Source organism: Paramisgurnus dabryanus, chromosome 11 (assembly GCF_030506205.2).
Source record: "Paramisgurnus dabryanus chromosome 11, PD_genome_1.1, whole genome shotgun sequence".
NCBI lineage: Eukaryota > Metazoa > Chordata > Actinopteri > Cypriniformes > Cobitidae > Paramisgurnus > Paramisgurnus dabryanus.
In genome coordinates, this window is record NC_133347.1 from 1,104,844 (window position 1) to 1,124,766 (window position 19,923).

The following is a 19,923-nucleotide window of genomic DNA, read 5'->3' on the forward strand; positions in this document are numbered from 1 at the left end:
ATGTACGTTATGGACGCGCAATGTGTCAGTCCTGCCAATCCAATGCATATCCAGAACTGATAATTTAATTGATGGCCAACGTATGGTAGGCTAATGCAAATGCACCTTTTTTAATTAATCCATCCCAGTGAGTAGTGAACAAACACACACACGGAATATGTTTGAAATCACATTATTTTCCCTTTTGAAACAATATAGTAAATAAAAGTTTACTACTATACAATATCGCCACCTACTGGCGTTTTTATGTAATATGAAGAAACGCTCACTGAAGGGAGATCCTGAAGGAATCAGTGTTCGAATCTGAACGAATCTTTTTGGTAAACGAGCCACTTGGATGATTGAGTAGCCTACCACTTTTAAGCTAAAAAAAAAACAACAACAGTAAATACAGCCCAGTTCCCGGTCAGTGTCCCAGAACTATCCGTTGGGAGGCGCTTAAAATGTCCATCATTTTTAAGTGTCCGGATCTAGTTCGGGAAAAGGGGCAGGCGATTCGGGAGCTGGAGTCAGCCTTTGAATCACAAATAAAAAATGGAGAGACCGATTGGTGGGTAAGTGAAAGTAAACTTCACGCAACGAATACTTCAGTTACACTTTGGTTAAGAATGCACAGACTAACTTTTTGTTCTCTGGAAGTAATTATGGATATGGACCCTCCTATGGCATGGCTAACCCAGTGTACGGAACACCAGGTAAGAGTTTTTGATGGGCACGGCTCTTCACGGCAGGCGCCGTTAAAGATAATATTTGCACTAAATGCTGCACAAATCACTTCCACTAACGTGAGAAAAGATGTAGCTGCGCGGCGATTTGGCCGCCTAGCGCGTAGCGTTTGAAACGCCCTTTAGACGAAAACGTCTTTTCCAATTTCTTTGAAGTTCAACAGCTGGTAACTTGGTATTATAGCTAACGTTATCTGGGGTTGGGGCAGTCACTGCGTTTTTATATTTTTGTAAGCGTTGTTTTCATTCCAAACATTCTTAGAGTATCTGACACTCCTCCTAATCCGCCCTCTCGTCCTATATAGCAGCAGCTCTAGCCATAGGTTACTATATATGTTCGGCAGTACATGTATGTTGTCAGTAGGAGCCCTAAATGTAATTCTGTTCATAAACAGATCAATTATAATAAATAACCATCAACCATCTGCGTTCATAACTAACTGTTAAACTAAAACGAAAGTAAATGCAGAACTGGTGACGTAATGCAGCTTTAGCTGAAATTTGTAACGTATAGGTTTTTTCTTCGTGTGCGATTTTAACGTTGTATAATGTACAGTTCCCTTTTGTTGAGGTAAAATCATTCAAATCAATCACAAGGCAAAACGATCACATGATTATGTAATGCAGGAAGCAATGAACTATTCGAGGAACCATTTCACATTGCATTACCAAAATGGATCGACCAATTGCTAGGTAAGAAACTAAACTACACGAATATTTACACAGATGATAAAGTTAACTTACGTGTTAAAGAATACAGGAAAACTAACTTTTCGCTCTCTAAAAGTAATTATGGACCCAGTTATGGCACCGTTAACCCTGCAGTGTACGGAACGCCAGCACCAGGTGAGTTTTTCACGTGGCCTCATGTCAGATTTCGCAGTTTAACAAATATAATGACCCCTAAAACCAAAACGCCGTTCAAAATTAATTTGAAGTTCAACTTTAACTTTAATATTTCGTAAAGTGTTACTATAGTAAATGTGCTTCTACACTTCCTTGTTTTAACACAATTACTTTGATTTAATATGGTAGTCCCATGGTATTACTATAAGGGTTGTATTGTTAGGGTTTTCATTCCAAACATTCCCAGAGCATTATCGGGAAATCTTCTTAAGTAGTCTGTTGCATTAACTCTTATTTGTCAAGACGAGAAGTCAATAAAGGGGTTTGTCAGTTTACAACTCCCACCTACTCATGCACCCACGACCTTTCAAACACTTGGACAAATAGTTTCCACTGAACTAATAAATCCAACTAATTTCAATGTTAGCCCCTATTATTTAGTTTCATCATTTTTTTTGATCGTATCTTGTTACCGCAGTCAGATTGAAACTAAAACTAACTTCCGTGTTGCACAGCTTATTACAATTTTTCACAACACTTGTGGTGTTCCTTTTGCGCAGTTCGGTATTGCATTGCTTAAGCAGCCCAAAGGTCATATGGTTTAAACCCAGTAAATACACATAAAACCTGTAGACCCTGTAATGCATTGTAAATTGCTTTGAATAAAAGTATCGTGTTACTTTAGTTGAATGCTACCTGTGGCAGGATAGTTTTACATCTCACCCATTTCCACAGCATTATATGACACTTCCCAAGTGACGTTTATGTTAATCGAACACGTCACGACTTGTGTTATTTCATGGGAAGGGTGACTGATCTCCCACCCTCTCCTCTCTCGTCCAATCAGACTCTGTTGTAAACCACATATATCCTACTATAGCCTTCTGTACCGCAGTACATATTAAGTTGTTGAGCACAGGTGAACCCCTGAAATTGGATTTGTAATCAACCGCAATATATGAATCTGTTGAAGTTTTCTTCTATTTGAGAAAAGTGCTGTTCAAGACAAAAGTAAGTTCTGTTGATTATTGCGTCTTTCATTGAGTTATTGTACCATTTAGTTGTCTGAACAGCTGAAGACTGGGGCGTAAACCTCAAACGCGAATTCAACGATTTGCAAGAAGACAAAGTCAGTGCAAAGAAAGACGCGAATTTGCCAACGTGATTGTCGCGAAAACACGCGCTATTCGCTTCAAACGCGTCTTCGCGCAAGTTGAAAATATTCAACTCACGCGAAAAATTCGCATGACACGAGGTTGAGTCCCGCGACAAATAGAGCGAGGAATGCGATGCTTCAATAATGACTAAATATTTATAAACTACTTGAACATTGCTATTTAACTGTTGGTATGATTGATTTCTGTATAGAAACCTTGTAAAAGAGGTTTATGTTTATTTTATATAACCATTCAGTTAAAATCTGTTAATTTACACACACACACACACACACACACACACACACACACACACACACACACACACACACACACACACACACATAAATGTATATCTATATGTAATTTTTGGGGGTTGATTTCCCAGACAGAGCTTATCCTTTTCCCAGGCTAAAATGCATGTTTGTCTTAATTTAAAAACATATTGCACTGACATATCTGAACATATATCAGTGCAATTGTTTTTCATAAGATGCACACCAATATTGGTTTTTTCTAAGCCATGTTTGTAAAAACTCCTTAAATGTCCTAATATAACTAAGGCTTAGTCCTGAATTAATCTTAACCCTGACTGGGTTTAAGTGTATATATTAAGCAAGTCGTTCATAACATTCTCTGCAGTACTACGGTATAATGTTTTCTATCCTATAATTCAATATTTACAACCCAGAGAAAACTGCCCTGACCGGTTTATTTGTATTTCATTCAGGCATGTTGTCCGCACCTACTGCACCCCCTGCCAACATGTTTGACACAATCCCAGGATATGAGGGAACCCTGGCCGGCGGTGGAGGTAAGAAGCAATGCTATAGTTGTGCTCCTTATTAAACAACAAATAAACTTCAGTTCAGGATATGATCTTCATCTCAATTCAGACACACCTGTGAATGATTTCCCGTTGGTATAATTGTTATTAATGTATCTTAAACAGGTGGGTATCTTCCACCACCAATGCCCACTGTACCCATGCCTGTGCCTGAACAAGCGCCAACTCCCCCAGACTGGCAGTAAGTTTCCTTCTCTATGTTGCAATTTAACATGTTGCAATTTCCTACTATATGCATTATTCAAACATGCGGTTGTCATTCAAAGACCGTCATACTTAAGCATTTTCATGCTGGCTACATTACACTAAGTGTTTTGTGAATTGAGTAAGTGCTAATGTGATTCTGTTAACAAACACTTTAGGTTTTAGAGAGCTCCATAGATGGCTTTTATAGCCAAATTGACTCCTTTAAATATTGCATCAGTTGTCTGTTTTTAAAACAGTGCTGTATATTGAAAATGTCATCTTGTTACATCTCTTTATTTATAATAATAAGCAAGGATGTCATTCACTTACTGCTATCTAGACAGTATTTTTCTTGATTTACTTTGTACATTCATTACTGCGCTAAAACCTGATTTTAGTGTCATGTTACTGGTAAACCTAAATGTGTAATAGATTTCAAGATCCAGATTGGGAAATGCTGTACTTCACACCCTTGCATGTCTTGTGCAAAGGTCACTCATCTATTGATCTTATTTTTTTCGTAACAGCATTCCCTCAATCTCAGAGCACATAGCTCGTGAATCTCTAGAAAAATACGTCTCCAGCAAGTGTTGCTATAGTTCTGCACCTGTTAAAGACGGGGTGATTACCACCATGGAGACTTTTAATACCTACAGGGTGAGACCTGAATCTTTGTTAATAAGAGCGAATGGATCATCTTTTATATATTTTGTATAGACATGCAAAATAATTGTAAGTGCATACATTTTTTTAATGTTTTATGTGTTGATGGTGATACTGACTTGAGGTTTTGTTCTTCATCCACTTTCAGTATCGTTTGGAGAGTTTCACAGAGTCCAGAACATCTGAATGGAGTCAGGAGCCATACACAGGTACCTGAAGTCAAGGAAGTTTATAATATCATCATTCAGTTTTACCGCCGGCTAAAACCTTATTGTTTAAGCTTTTGCTTAAAGGAACAGTTCACCCATCAATAACAGTACTGATTGCTCGCCGTCATGTGCGCCAAAGCCGTGTGGCTTAGTAAAATACCACATCCTGCTTAGTCTCAGCCTCAGACTTTTAGCCATCATTCTGTGGGCGTGACGTCTGAGGCTGACACAAAGCAGGATGTGGTATTTTGTTTATCGTACACTTTTTTTGGATACCCTGTGGGAATGTCAAAGTCATCTTTTGATTTGTTGAAATAAACTGGATTTCCAGGAGACGCGAGTGTCGCGATTCGTTTCGGTCCCTGGAAAACAAAGCTCTGACGCTCCATTGAGGAAGAGAATTAGTCGTGTTGACGTGGATAATAATGACCAGTGATCATGATCAGCTAAACATTGGATTGCAAAGTTCGCGACATAGACTCTCTAAAAGACATCCAAGAGTTTTGCTTGAGGCAGTTAGTGGAGTCAAAAAGTTTGCTTCTCCTAAATTGCTTGTAGGTGTTAAGAGGGGAGAGAGATGCTTCAGATAGATGTTTACCGGGAGCGTCTCATTGGTGTGGCCGTTGATGAAGTGCACAATGTTGTTCTATAGTGAGTAATGTTGTTTATTTAGATTCTATTCGGTTGCGGCTGGTTGTTTCAATAACTGACTTGTTGCCAGCCGGCTCGTTATTGTGGGAAGTCCGAAACTGGACGCTAGACGAAACAAACTGTGATTGGTTATTTGACATGTCGGCCAAACAGCCTTGTGGGCAGGCTTTGTCCAGAAAAAGCAGCGAAAAACACCAGTGGCCGGTTGCATAAACATAGCCGTGACGTTAAGACTGCGTCTTAAGAATGATTCTGACTAACTAGCAATTAGTTAGGGCTAATCAGTCTTATTATTTGGATTTAAATAAGACCAATCTACCTTTCTATGTGACACATTTAAAAAAAGATTAAAGGTTTATGCAACTGGCCATAGACCTTCAGTATTGAAAATCTGGCTACGCGAGACTACATCCTGCTTGACAGCCTTGTACACCATTCAAATTCACCATATAGATAAGACCATGTTTAGGATTCTCTTGTAAATATCCCCTTTTGTGCTTCACAAAAGAAAGAATGTGAGACTGGTTTCAAAAGACTTAAGTAAACAATGACAAGATTATCATTTTAACTTGAGCTGTTCCTTTAAAGGTGAAGCATTTCTTATCTTGCAAAAATAATAAGTGTTATTCTTGCCCTTGCAACAAAAAAAAACAATATTTGGTCAAAAACTCCAATCACTTGTCCCATGAGGTTTTATTTTTTACTATTACAGGGTGGTTGTGTACACACAGGCGAGAGACAATTATGTTCAAAAGTGACCTTTACGTTTTTCCATTTTCTTTGTTACCACTCCTACCACCCCCATAATATATTGTTTAAGCATAAAGGTATTCGCTCCTCAGACTCATGCCATTGGTTGAGACAGAATCTAATATGACAGATCACTCAAACCCACACACAGAAATATTTTGAAATCACCACAGAGCCATAGCGTGTGTATCTTCAGCACGTTAACTAATATAAAAGATTAAAATGATTTGTTGATGTCTCTTCTCTGTCTGACAGGGCAGGTTGTGGATGCTGGTATTCAACCTGCGCCATCACCATGGCAGATTTCTACTAATCCTCCAGCCTTCTTCAATGACAAGAAGCAGACCATTAAAGTGCCTTATACCTCCTCAGTCAAGGTTGTAATAAAAACCAAAGATCATAAGGCCTCATTTATTTACATACATTTATGCATTTGGCAAGCATTTGAGTCCAAAGTGACTTTTAGTGCATCAGTATAGTATATAGATGTCAGATTATATTGTACATGTATTTGTATTTTAAAGCATTATATTCTGTTTATTTTCCAGAACTGTCACGTGTGTCTTGGAGCAGGAAGAGGTCCCTGTACCACATGCGCTGGAGCTGGAAACGTAAGTGACATCATGACCAATTGCATGCTGGGAATTGTATTACTCGAAGAAAAATCTGTGGGTTATTTGTGTGCTGTTGTAGATTTTTATTTTAAAGCTGTAATCTGTAGTTTTGGCCTCTCGATCGCCATATCTGTTTCAGGGTGTCGACGCGGTAGTAAAAGGTAGTAAATGGTAGTGAAAATAATCTATATGGTGCTAACAGGACCTGAGTGAGTCGGAATTGAAAATTAAACAGTCTAAAGGAGATTGAGCGCACACACTTAACCAGGGTTCCCTCGCGTCCTGGAAAACCGGTAATTCCTGGAAATTGAATGAGTAATTTTCCAGTGCTGAAAAACACATGGAAAATGAAAGAAAACAGAAATTGTACTTGAAAATCTTGAAGTTGTCCTGGATTTTAAAAAGCGTTCTTATTTAAAGGGGATACTTGACACAAAATTTTTGTCATCATTTACATTTAATAATTTGGCAGATGCTTTTATCTGAAGTGACTTACAATTAGTATGCACTGGGCAGCTATCACTGCAAAGCAAACAGGGGTAAAGTGCCTTGCTCAAGGGCACTTCAGTCAGTCCAGTTCGAACTGGATGTGCACGAATGTTTGACTATTCGTTTCTGAATAATAATAATAATTCGAAAATTAAAAATGCTATTCCATTATAGTTTTTTTCATGAGAAAAGAAAACTGTGTCACCAGGGTTAAGCCTTTATTAGAATTGTCTCATCTTATTTAACTTTTTTAACTTCATATGTAATGACTTATAATATACAGAATATAAAAAATCATCTCAAGCTATAGTTCAAATATCTGCCAAATGCGTATTAAATACACACAGCGGCCTGCAAAGAACGCATGATATAACTGGTGAGCATCAGAATTCAATACATTTGTATAAATTTTTTTATGTAATTTAGTAATGTAAAATGTAACATTAAATGTAATATTTAACTTTATGTATTACCATAACCAATTGGAGCGGTTTTTGTGCAGTAATCAGCAGGATTAGTAAATATCTTCCGGACAGGACAACAAGCACTTTGTTTTTAGGATCTCAACAGTCGGCATGAAAGTATCAAACCAGTTGCTTTATTTATTATCATTATAAAGGCAGATATATTCTTGTCAGATGAGGTTTGTTACAGGGAGTTGGCAGCGCTTTTTACCCGTTGGCTTGTTCTGGCTGAGAAAAATACTTTTTTATTTTTTTACAAAGAGATTTATATACCACAGACTGTCAGTATACACCAATATTATATTCTCTCTATAGTTTGTTTTAAAACTATTCAATGATAATTATAAGCTTGATGTTAAATTGTTACTTAATAAAATAAAAAAATGACATTTTCAACTTAATTAAAATAAATATTCGAATGTTAGAATATGAAACCTACCCATCCCTAGTTGGAACCAGTGACCTTCTGGTTACCAGTCTGACTCTACCTGACCTTCACTGACCTGCAGGTTGTTCCTAACCCGATACATTTCTTTGTTCTGCTGAACACAAAGGAAAATATTTGGAAGAATGCAAGTAACCAAACAGATCTATTTATTATATTATATCAGTAATTATTTCACCTACGATAGCAGTAAAGTTAGGTCTGTTTGGTTACATAACTGATGACAGAATTTTTGTTATTAATTGACTATCCCCTTAAGTAACAACCAATAACATTTAGAGTTTGTCTAAAAAAGTTTTTGTTCGCAGAAAGTGCTCTGTGTAGGAATGGCAAGTTGAAATACTATGATTTTAGGCTATCCTGACATAAAATGACCATTGTGAAACAGTCATGACAATTTATGTGGTCCTGCTCCTAAATGTTGGTCCTACATCTATACGCTGATCCTCTGCTGCCAATGACTGTTTACAACCAGTGCAACCTGATGACATTTAGTGACTTGGGCCATAGAAAACGATTTACAGTCTACATACATGTCATCCCTATGTTTATTAGATCTATGTCATGATCTTATAAGATAATTGAAATTCATTGTCAAGTCATTGTCTGTAGCAGGCTTTACGCTTTTAATTCTCCCTACGCCATAGTGATGCTTCCATGCTGGATGTTGCAGGGTCTTGGACAGGGACTTTACTGTGTACATTATATTTGTAAAATATATTCTGTCCGAATTGAGCTTGCTTTAATGATATTTAAAAGGTCCTGGAAAGTTGAGGAACGTCCTGGAAGTTGATCTCTAAAAAAAGAGTGGGAACCCTCTTAACTCGTATTATTTTCTCATTCAAGGTTACGCGCCCACGTTACGTTGCTGTGCGCGTGGTCACAAAAGCTTAACATTTGTAAACGTATTTAAGCACCACAGTTTAAATGAAGTGATTTTAAGCCGTTGAAACACAAACAACAGTGCTGTATGCGTGTGTACACACATGTAGATATTTAAGAAGTATTTACATGTGTACATACATTTTTATAAAATAAATATATTTTTTTTCTTAAATTTATGCATGTGCGCGTGTGTGCGTGTGTGTGTGTGTGTGTGTGTGTGTGTATTTATATATTTATCATTATTTATTTATCATTATTTATATAATGATGTAAAGTAAACAAAAACGTTTATTCTGCAAACAATTAGTCGCGATTAATCGTTATGCAGATTTAAAGCATAACATAACCCCTGGTCAGAGCCTGACTCCACCCACTGGCAATATTTGAAAAATGCAAGAAAGTGGGCAGACCCCAGTGGAGATAGAGGGGACGAACTGAGCTCGTACCAAGTGTGCGGTAAGATCGTAACAAGGGCGAGGTGAGCTTGAACCTGCTTACGTCACAAGTTATTTTTTGGACCCAACATCTAATAGGAAAATTCAACTGCAGTAGCCACCGTTCAACCTGAAGAGGGCAGCACTCCGACGTTTTTACACCATATTGTAGTATTGAAACACTTTATATCCAAATGTCAAAAAACTTACTAAAATCAATGAACAGCACTAATAAAGCATCATTCTTACAGATCATTCAGTAAAAAAGTTGGTTTAGGGTTTAGTTTGTCTTTAAAGTTTAAACAGAGAGATTTTTTTCGTTATGCAGATTTTCTACTTGCTCGCTCAATAACTGATTTTTTTTACCTGATTAAAGTTACAGATTGCAGCTTTAACACTGTTTTATCAGGAAATTAGTACACAGTCCAAATATTTACAAGAAAAAAATGTTTTATGTGGAGTTGAACTTGATCCCTTTTCTTGTGCGTGTGCAGAAAGTGTGTTGGTCGTGTAATGGTTCTGGAACTCGTATGTCTAATGACCAGTGCATAACCTGCAGGGGCCTTGGTCGAGAGAAGTAAGTCGAACCCCTCAAGCTAAATTAAATCAAACTTTTTGAAGTTTAAAATTCAAAGTTTAAATTTTAATGCAGTTCTGTAATCTAAATTTTTGTTTGTCATTTTTCAGCTGTAATTCATGTAACGGCCACGGCTCTCGTGAGTGTGAAACATGTCGTGGGAAGAGACAGATGCTAGTCTTCATCAATCTTACTGTTAAATGGTATGATCTCAGATCTTTGTGTTGAATTAGTAGTGTTTATTAATTCAAGTGTCACTATTATTGCTTGTCCAGTTTGTGCTTGGGGTTATGAATGATACTCTTAAATCAGTTGCTTAAGATTTTAACTGGATTAAAGGGGTGATAAAATCCATAGAAGAAACTTGTGTCATGTCAAGGCACTACAGTATCATAAAGACTTGAGGTTGGGCTCCTTTGACTTTTGGGCCAGTTAGTAACCACCATCTCCATAAAATTTAAAGCGAGCATTAATTCCAGGTGTTTGTTATTTATAATATTATGATTTGTTTGATACGGATTTGATGATTTTTAGGACCACTGAAAAAGATGATTTTGTAGCACAACAATCGAGTGGTCTGAGAGTGAAAAACCTTGAAAGTGTCTCAGGGAAGCAGCTGTTTCAAAATGCCCAATACATGGTAAGCACAAGCGTGTATATATGCATATATATCATTGTGATATAAATACAGGAGGAAATTAACTATGTAGTGCATACAGTTTTGTGTGTTTGTGTAGTAATTTGTGTGTTTATTGTAGCTGTATCCGGTTATGGGTTTTCCTGATGCTTCTGTCGCACAAGCTTCTGAACGTTTAGTACGAGAACATCAGGCGAAATACGTCCAAAACTCCCGCATATTACAACAGGTACCACCCTAGTTGTGTGTCTCTGTGTGTGTGCTTTCAAATAAATAACTGGTAATGGTAAGGTTGTATTGGTTAATAGCAAAAATTCTGTTATCATTTACTTACTCTCATGTTGTTACAAACCTGCATATTTTTTTTTGGTATGCGTGTAATTCAACCGATCAGAGGCCCCATTCACTTTCATAGTATTCTTTTTTCCTACTATGGAAGTCAATGGGGCCTCTTAAATTTTGGGGTGAACTATCCCTTTAATGCATAGCTAACATGAACTAACAATTCTTCTTAAACATTTGTTAAACTTAGTTAGGGCTGTTGAATATAATAGTTTTTGCTATGCATCGCGATGCTAATGTGAACGATTATTGGATTGATGCATAAAAACATTAGTTTATGAAAAAAGCAGTGCTTGCACGCATCTCTCTATGAGATGTGCACGTGGAGGAGACTGTGTAAATTAAATGAATTTTATATTTGCTGTCGAAGGTTTTTAGGATGTAATGCACTCAATTGACACGTTAAAGATGCCACCTCTGGAGAAGTGTAAGGGAGAGAGAATCATCTGTGTCTTTATATAAAAAATTGAGAATGCAACGCATCGTGATTCATCGATATATCAGATTGAATTAAATCGAATCATTGACAATAAACATAATCATACCTTGGGAACGGTATCACAGAAAAGTTTTATGGTTTTAAAACCTCGGTTTGCCTTGAAATCGGTAACCGGCCCATGCCTAGCAAAGAGGAATAAATGCTGAAAAACAATATATTGTTCATGTTAGCTTATGCATTTACTAATGTTAACAAAAACAACCTTATTGTAAAGCGTTACCAAAAAACTTTGTTGTATCGTCTTTTATCTATTATTATAATTATTTTAACCTAAAATTGCATGTCTTCTTTAAACTGAATTGTATCTTTTTTTCTCTTGTTCTAGAGACAGACAATAGAGCTCATTCCCATTACCAAAGTGAACTACATGTGGAAAGGAAAATCCCATTTTTATTTTGTGTATGGAAATGAGTTTCAAGTGAGCGTTGATGATTACCCAGCCACCTGCTGCTGCTCTGTGATGTAACACAACAAATATCATCTGATATAACCCTACACATTTATATACACCCAAAAATACAGTACACACAACCACTACTGTATATACAGCAACACTGATTTATTTCATCTGAGTTTGTTTTTAAGCAGCCTGTGTTTGTGTATTCTGACTTGACAGTACAGACAAACATTTGTGTTGCATTTAGTTTCTTATTTTCTTATAACTGTTACTCAAATGTTTATATACTGTATATGTTATATATTCATTCTGTTTTTTTTTTTACCAATAAATCTTTCGTACAATATTTTTAACCTTCACAAGGATGCATTTCCAAGGTTTGCCATCTTAAGGTTGTAAACATCACAGGTCAGTGTTGTAAAGCAGTACATTTCAACTGTTATGTGTAATGGTATAAAAACACCTGCTAAATCTGTATCTAGTCATCAAAACAACTAAGATTCATCAAAACTCTACTCATTTTAATGTATCATCACTTCTATGTGTCTGTGTAACAATTTTTGAATAGCCAGCTGGATCTTTTAGGTCAGCCAGACAAAAAAGTGTCAGAACTGACCATGATTTATGAAAGAGAGGCTTGTTTAATCTGCTGCAATGTTAATCACAATGTATTAGTAACATTTAGTTATTAACAATTACATTATGAAGTAACTGAAATGTAATCCAGTTGAACTTGGTACTCCTAATAAACCTATAATTTTGATACAGGATTGCTTACATTGCTTTTTTTCTTTGAAAAACCATCTGAGCAATTCCAGCAAAGGTAAAACTTTCTCAGAGAATGCATTTATTACCACTATATTGAACCATGATGTAAAAATGCAGCATTTTTATAAAATCAACATCTACTTTTATGTTACCTTAACTTAGAAAAACCTTAGAAAAACAAGTTGAAATTGTTTAACCTTATTTGTTATGGCAAATTATCATAGGTCAAAACTTAAAATAGTTGGTTGAATTGACTTGCACAAACAAAGTTGTTTTAAAAAAATAATATGGAGAAGAGACAGCTCTTCAAAGAACATTTATTAATTATTTTATTAAAATTTTTGTATGTGCATTTATGAGGAAGAAATAAAATTTCTTTGTTATGGACGTTACAATTCTAAAATTTTCACTTAACTATAAAAAATAAAAAATGCTTTAAAAACTTAAAGACTTTGCATGGGTATTCAAACCACCAAATATTGACGTCTGAGATTTCAGTATGAAATCTGGGTAAATCTTGACTTTTCATAATAAGGTTGACATTTGTATGGAATTGTCCAAGTGCCTGCAGAGACAGTGTCATTTTAATATTATGTAAAGTAAAACTCAACATTCACTAACATCTGCTGTAGTGAACAAAACTGGGAATGCATATGTGATAGATCTGTGTTGTTCAATTTGCATTGAAGATACAGTAACAGTGAAGATAACATTATTTATATGGGTATTTTCAAAGCTTGTTTAAGAAACATTTTAGTTGAAAACGTGTGCTGTTAACAGTGCTATTGCCTTTGGAAACTTGTATGCATTTATTGGGGTGTGTTTCACTTGTTACCCAAAACTTGTGAAACTTTGCAACTTTCAAAATGTTATTCTGTGTTTTAGGCTGTGAGTCAAAGAAAAGTTTAGGGCCAGATGAAGCACCTTTTTAATTCTCTTTTGCTTATCTGTTGATTAGCCTTACGTGAGTTTATATATATATTTAGTATTTTGGGGTTTCTATTTAACTTTACATAAATTGATATATAAACATTTTTTGTGTCAGTCTAGAAATGTATTGCACTAATTTGTTGCTGTTTGTTTTTCCTCTTTTGTCTAGCGAAAATTCTGGAAACGGGAACTAAAACTGGGAATGCATATGTGGGTTTTCAAACAACTTTTACTTTTTATGTTTCTTGTGTAATGTGTGAACTTTTAGTGTACGCTTTTATTTATTATTACATTTAAGCTTCTAATTTTGTAGTAAACTGTACTCTTTGACAAAACGGATGCACGCTAAAAATGATATGACTTTACTTAAGAATTTAGGAAACCTGCTGCCTTAAAAACTGTTACGTACAGTACTGAAATTGCTTACTTCATTTTTTTCAAGGCAATGGGTTTCCTCATTTTTTGTATACCTTAATGATGAATATTAGTACCTCAAAGATACATACAAAGGTGCATATAAATTGTACATATTATTTAAAGGGTAAAATTCCATTGATGGCTTTTGTACTTTATCCTGTCTGTGTAACCTGTTATTATATTTGCATGTCATTTCATTAGACAGGAGATCAATCGCTTCTTTGATGATGATGATTTTTTGCATGACCCCAGGAGAAGTAGGCATTTAAATTTGTTTTCTCTTTCCTTATAGAAAGGTCCTTAATGAAAAAGATTAATCTTACAGTTACAAAAAACAGTTAGTTGTTTTTTTTAGTTTTCATTAGCCTAGAATTAGAATTAAACATCATCAGCTCTCTGACACACAGTGATTGATTATTAAAGAGCACATATTGTCCGATTCACGTTATTACATTTCCTTTGGTGAGTAAGTGTGTATTAGTATATGTTAACAATATGCCAAAGGTACAAACACCAAAGTAACAATGACGCAAATTAGCTCTTTTCTTGGACTACAACAAACACACGGATTGTAGGCAACAGTTTACTTCCTGGGATTAGTGATGTAGTAAAGACCGACATTATCATAATTCCTCCTGCTTTGGACTTACAACCTGTAAGTTAATTCCTGCTAGCATCCGAATCTTTCAAACATGGTAAGGAGCATCACTTTCCGGTTGACGTCAGAGGTATTCAGACCAATCACAACCTGACTACACCACGGAGGAAATCAAATGCTCAAGTGCTGATGTCTGTGTATTTAGAGTCACTGTGAGCCCACCTGCCTCCTTTACCTGCATGTTTGGACTCAGCACAGTGAGACATACTATTATGATGGATCTGGAAACCTGGACTCGGGTAATCAGTCAATCTTTAATTTACAGTGGCGCATTTGTCTGGTGCTTTTCATAGTTTAAACAGGCCCAGTGATCTCATAAGAAAATCTGTTTCAAAGACGTCATACTGTCATGTCTTTAGGGATAACTAAGCAATGTGTCTGTTATTGCTTTTGCGTTCTTTAGATTATAATGAAGATGCATTCAGTCATCGGTGGCTTTCTCTCCATCGGCATTTGTCTTATAATCATAACTGCTGGAGTTATAGTGAGCAATATTAGGTACCACTCATAGTCATCCAGTTAAAGTGAGTATTTTCATTCATTTCTTACATCATTACAGTCAGATCACAATTTTAGCAATCTCCGACCCTACAAACTTTGTTTCTGGTAAGTTTTGATTTGCGCTTGGGATAAGATGTTGACCCAGATCTTTCCCATCTCATTCTTTTGCTTTAGGCTCAATGTTCTCGCAGTAAACTTACACAAGACCCAACATCACAGCTATCATCAATGACTACGAGGATGCATGAATCATCTTCTGGCTTTCTGAAGAAAGAAAAATAGATATAAATAAAAAAAGGAAGACAAATTGGCGGGTTTTAACTCTTCTACAAGTACTTCATTCACAACTGTTAACAATGATGAATCTCTACTAAAACCCTTTTTCCTTTTGCTTATTTGTTAAGTAGCTTTTAATGCATCAATTTGCTACTTATATGTCCATGTTTTATTAAGTCTGTTTGTCATGTGGTCAATGTGTGGTGGTCTTTTTTTTAAACTGTGTCACTCTGTGGTTGTGAAACTTTCAGATGCAAAGACGCCAGGCACTTTACTCTTCATAAACTGCCTAGGAATATGCATCTATAAATGTTAGATCCTAGGTTTCCCTTGTATGTTTATTTCTGCAGAAGTTTGGCTTTTCATTTATAATGCTTTAACAATTTTAATGCTCATCACTTTTCTGATTTCAGACTAGTGGTTTGGTACATTTTGCACATCGCAGTTATTAAAAATATGCTGTAAGTAATGACACAAATTACATTGAACTTAAATGAATAATAATACTTGATGGATATTTTAGATCGATAGATAGATAGACTGTTATTATAGACTAAAGATTACTTTCATTCCTCCTGTACTATTATTGACTGTTTTTGCCTCCTGATTCATACATTCAACTTGGATTATCTTTAAATAATTAAAGAGATAGTTTACCCAAAAATGAAATTTTGTCATCATTTACTCATATCTGTATGAGTTTCTTTATTCTGTTAAACACAAAAAGAAAATATTTTAAAATGATTTGATAATATGACTTCCATATTAGCAAAACAAATACCATAGAAGTAAATGGGTACCATCAACTGTGTGCTAATCATCATTTATCAAAATATCTTCTTTTGTGTGACACTTATTTTTGGTTGAACTGTCCCTTTAAGTCTAATTCGCTTAGCTTTATTTATGTTTTGCTTAGTTAGTCTACTTTATTAACCGTTGTAAACTCAACTGCAGTTTCTTTTCTGTATAATGTTTATTTTCAGTTATAAAAAGTACATTTTGCATCTGTCCTGATTTGGTCAACTCTGTTGTAAAACTGCATACAAATCTCCAAAGCATTCGTATAAAAGCCTGTAATCTGCACCCAGTGATGTCATTTCCTTTGACAGGAAATTTATGAAGGCGTTGAGGTATACAGTAAATCTTCTCTAGTTGATTTGTATAAAATGTTTAGGATACACTAGTATATGATATATAGTATAATTATTTATCAAATATGTTATTGGGATATTGCTCATTTGTTAAGTAGCTTTTAATGCAACAATTTGCTATGTGCTATATGTCCATGTTTTATTAAGTCTGTTTGTCATGTGGTCAATGCGTTGTTGTGGTATTTTTTAAAACCGTGTCACTCTGTGGTTGTCAAGTGCAAAATGATGGAAAATGTCAACTCTCGTTTGGTTTAAAAAGAATTTTGAATTGTTATTGATTTTCGGAATAAAAAAAATACTTCATTGCTTTTCTAATACACCCGCAAAAAATGTATTGCGTACTTTTTGCAGTCTGTGAATCCATGAAAGTTACAGATAAAAAAGAGGCTCAAACTATTTTTAAACAACTTCGGTAATTTAATAAAGCAGTATCATAAAGTAAAATCTGCAAGCAAGTGGAATCAACCAAGACATGTTGGCAGAACGAAAAAGAGCGAGCTTCCTGCATTGGTCACGTTACCCATGATGATTAAGAAAAGTAAGATTAAAGATGAGGAATAAAGATTATGAGTATTGAGTGAACTGCAGTTTCATGTCCTTCTTGGTCCCTGATATTAGTTTCTGTACTTCATTGATCAACTCAAAATGATCTTTCCGAAACATTTATTCTAACACACAAGAAATAAAGTGTGAAGTGTATGTTCATTATGTAAGGTTTTATGTAATGTTCAAAACGCAATTGTTAGTCAACGATGTAACAGTATTAGTCCAATACGATGGTTTGTTAACACAGCACAGAATAAAGTGTTCAGATGAACAAACTTACCATAAAAAAACCGAGTGGCCCGACAGACGCAATTACTTCCGCATTTGTCCACGTCACTGTTGTCATGTAGTTTTTACATCAGTAAAGGCGGTAACAAAGGCTAATGTAGATATTAACGTCATTTACAGGCGACTGCACTGCCCCGTGTCACTGTTTAGGGCAGCAATTTTCTCATAATTTACAAGTAGTTGAAAACATTATAGATATTGTTAGTAATCAGCTGCACAAAATATATAACACAGGACTAGTGTTTTTTGGATATTTTACTGCAAATATCTTACAAATTGTACCTTTAATATTGGGGGTTGTAACTTTTTAGTTAGAATTTTTGGAAACTACGCTCCTGCTGATAAGCTTGTGGTTATGTAGTTGCAGACATGAATGTGTTGATGATCTTCTAGATACAATAACCACAAATCATATTAATATTAAAACTAAAATTGAAAAGTAACACTAGCTATTCCTTTGTAAATATTGACGTTTGCTCTGTGTATTTCATATCTATAAGTAGGCCTGACTGAACTCACATGTGGTCAATGTGTGATGGTGAACAGAAAATCTGTAGTTGTGAAACATTTCAAAGGAAAAATAGCAGGCACTTAAGAAACATACACATTTTTCTTTATTTGTTCATTTATTTATTCCGAAGTTTGGATTTATTTTCAGGGAGGAAATCATCTCAAGTTAATTTTTCTGAGGTCAGACATGATTTTCACAAATAGGTAATGCAATGGGTGAAAAAGCCTATGATTTATATTATAAAAAAATAGATAACAGGCCAAAAACTTAAGATGACATTTTTGATATTGGGAAATAAAGTACAGACCCTTAAGCAACTGCATAACATTGTGAAACTGTAAATGCTTTCCCAGCAAATAGGGAAGACTGCGGTGCCGTTTTTAATACAGGAAATCAGGGGCTTCATTAGCAATTCTGGGCACTATGAAAAAATATGAGGTTGGGCCCCCTACCACTCCCATTTTGTACCAAAAATACAAGCCAACCTAGTTATCTAAAATCTTTGTCTGCTGCACTGTAATAATACATATCTATAACGTTTTGTTTATGACAACTATAATCAGTGTTTAGTCAGAAACCAACCATGTCTGTAGCTATAGACCGTTTCAGCAGTAACAATATAAACAAGCGGCTGTCACGGTCCGCACGTAACTTCCGGTAAACTCCGCTAAGAATAAACAACAACAAAGTTCTTTAAACGTAGTTTATTTATATAACAAGCAAAAAAACAACCCATAGATTACCTAGGAAACCAAAACATTTGTTATTTTTGACGAGGCATTCGTTCAAGAGATCAGTTTAGTAACTAGTCAGACCATTAAAAAAACGAAACCGGAAGTAAGGTTCGGATCCAGACGTGTATCACGTGCGTCCAATGAAACCGTCTATAAGATGATTTATTATGCAAATGTAAATTTAATAGAAAAATAAAGTACAGTAATCAAATATTCAGAGAAAATGCAACATTCTTAAACAAAGATTAAACATACATGATATGGTGTGTATAAACCTTAACCCAAAAACCTTTAACTTCATCTACTAGATAATTGTGAGCCTGCCTGTGAATTTGATTACTATTCGATTTACTGTTTTCTATATAAAATTATCCTACATAATGTACAGAACATTCTGTGAAAATATAAACTTGATACCTTTAATATTGACTGAGTAAGATCATGTCAGCAATTTAAATGTTGGAAATCAAACTGTGATGCTCTTTATCTCACACTTAGATTTAAGACTTTAGTCTGGTTTTCACAGGCAGAGTCTCACATGTGTAAAAGTCTGAATTAGGGTAACTTCCGTCCATTCCATATCCATTTTAAAATCAAAAACGAAAAAAAAATTGTATTTTCATTTATCGTTTCCATTCATAAAATGAAAAAAAATTGAAGGCTACTTTGAAAAGAAGGAATTGATACATTTTTCTATATTTAGTTTCTCAGTCTTACTTCTTAAAACTAAATTGTAAAAAATTAAATAAAGAAAATATTTAAAACTCCATTTTCCAATTTTCAACTAAGGAGTTACCTTTTCTCACCAGCATTTGCAAACGTTACCGGTGGGGGGAGCAAAGACGTGGAAATTGTATCTTTAGCAGGGCACTCCTAGTTGTTTTTTTTTTTTTCATTTTATAAATGGAAACGATAAATTATGTTTTCCATTTTTGATTATAAAACGGATATGGAATGGACGGAAGATACACTTATTAGTTCGCTAGCAATATTTGCTAACAGGAGAATGCTGGCAAGTGGCTACAAATTCAAGATCTATCTGGAAAAAAATCATATCCTTCTCATTTTTAGCGGTGATAAACGTAACTGTTAATCTATGAATTGACCTTTAGGTACTGTTAGCGACTGGCTATAACTGACCATAACATTACGTCAAAAGGCAGCTCCGTGAAATATAAATGATATATAATGTTAGTATATAAAGTTAGTTTCTGATGTGCAGACCGCTTTGTTTAAAAGTTACTCGCGTTTTGCCACGCACCACGAAATGAGCCTACGCTGATCATGTGTGTGTCTCCAATGGACGTGCCTCTCATCTTGGGGCTACGC

General features: G+C 35.3%; 1 protein-coding gene across 4 annotated transcripts in view; it reads left to right on the forward strand.

Moving 5' to 3' along the window:
• The window catches only part of LOC135730320 (protein SSUH2 homolog), a 40,701-nt gene extending 28,541 nt beyond the window's left edge, over positions 1–12,160 (forward strand). The window contains exons 1-13 of one of the 4 annotated variants that reach the window (XM_065248205.2): positions 419–554; positions 640–695; positions 3,456–3,539; positions 3,678–3,753; positions 4,286–4,415; positions 4,570–4,630; positions 6,287–6,408; positions 6,580–6,642; positions 9,857–9,939; positions 10,050–10,142; positions 10,474–10,579; positions 10,698–10,805; positions 11,743–12,160. In XM_065248205.2, coding sequence (XP_065104277.1) covers positions 535–554; positions 640–695; positions 3,456–3,539; positions 3,678–3,753; positions 4,286–4,415; positions 4,570–4,630; positions 6,287–6,408; positions 6,580–6,642; positions 9,857–9,939; positions 10,050–10,142; positions 10,474–10,579; positions 10,698–10,805; positions 11,743–11,883 — 1,143 coding nt within the window. In that variant the 5' untranslated portion in view covers positions 419–534 and the 3' untranslated portion in view covers positions 11,884–12,160. Of the gene's footprint in view, positions 1–418; positions 555–639; positions 696–1,210; positions 1,419–1,512; positions 1,572–2,432; positions 2,583–3,455; positions 3,540–3,677; positions 3,754–4,285; positions 4,416–4,569; positions 4,631–6,286; positions 6,409–6,579; positions 6,643–9,856; positions 9,940–10,049; positions 10,143–10,473; positions 10,580–10,697; positions 10,806–11,742 lie in introns of those variants that run through there. The other 3 variants (XM_065248204.2, XM_073816176.1, XM_065248206.2) reach the window with 3 other exon arrangements.
• The last annotated feature ends 7,763 nt before the right edge of the window (positions 12,161–19,923 follow it).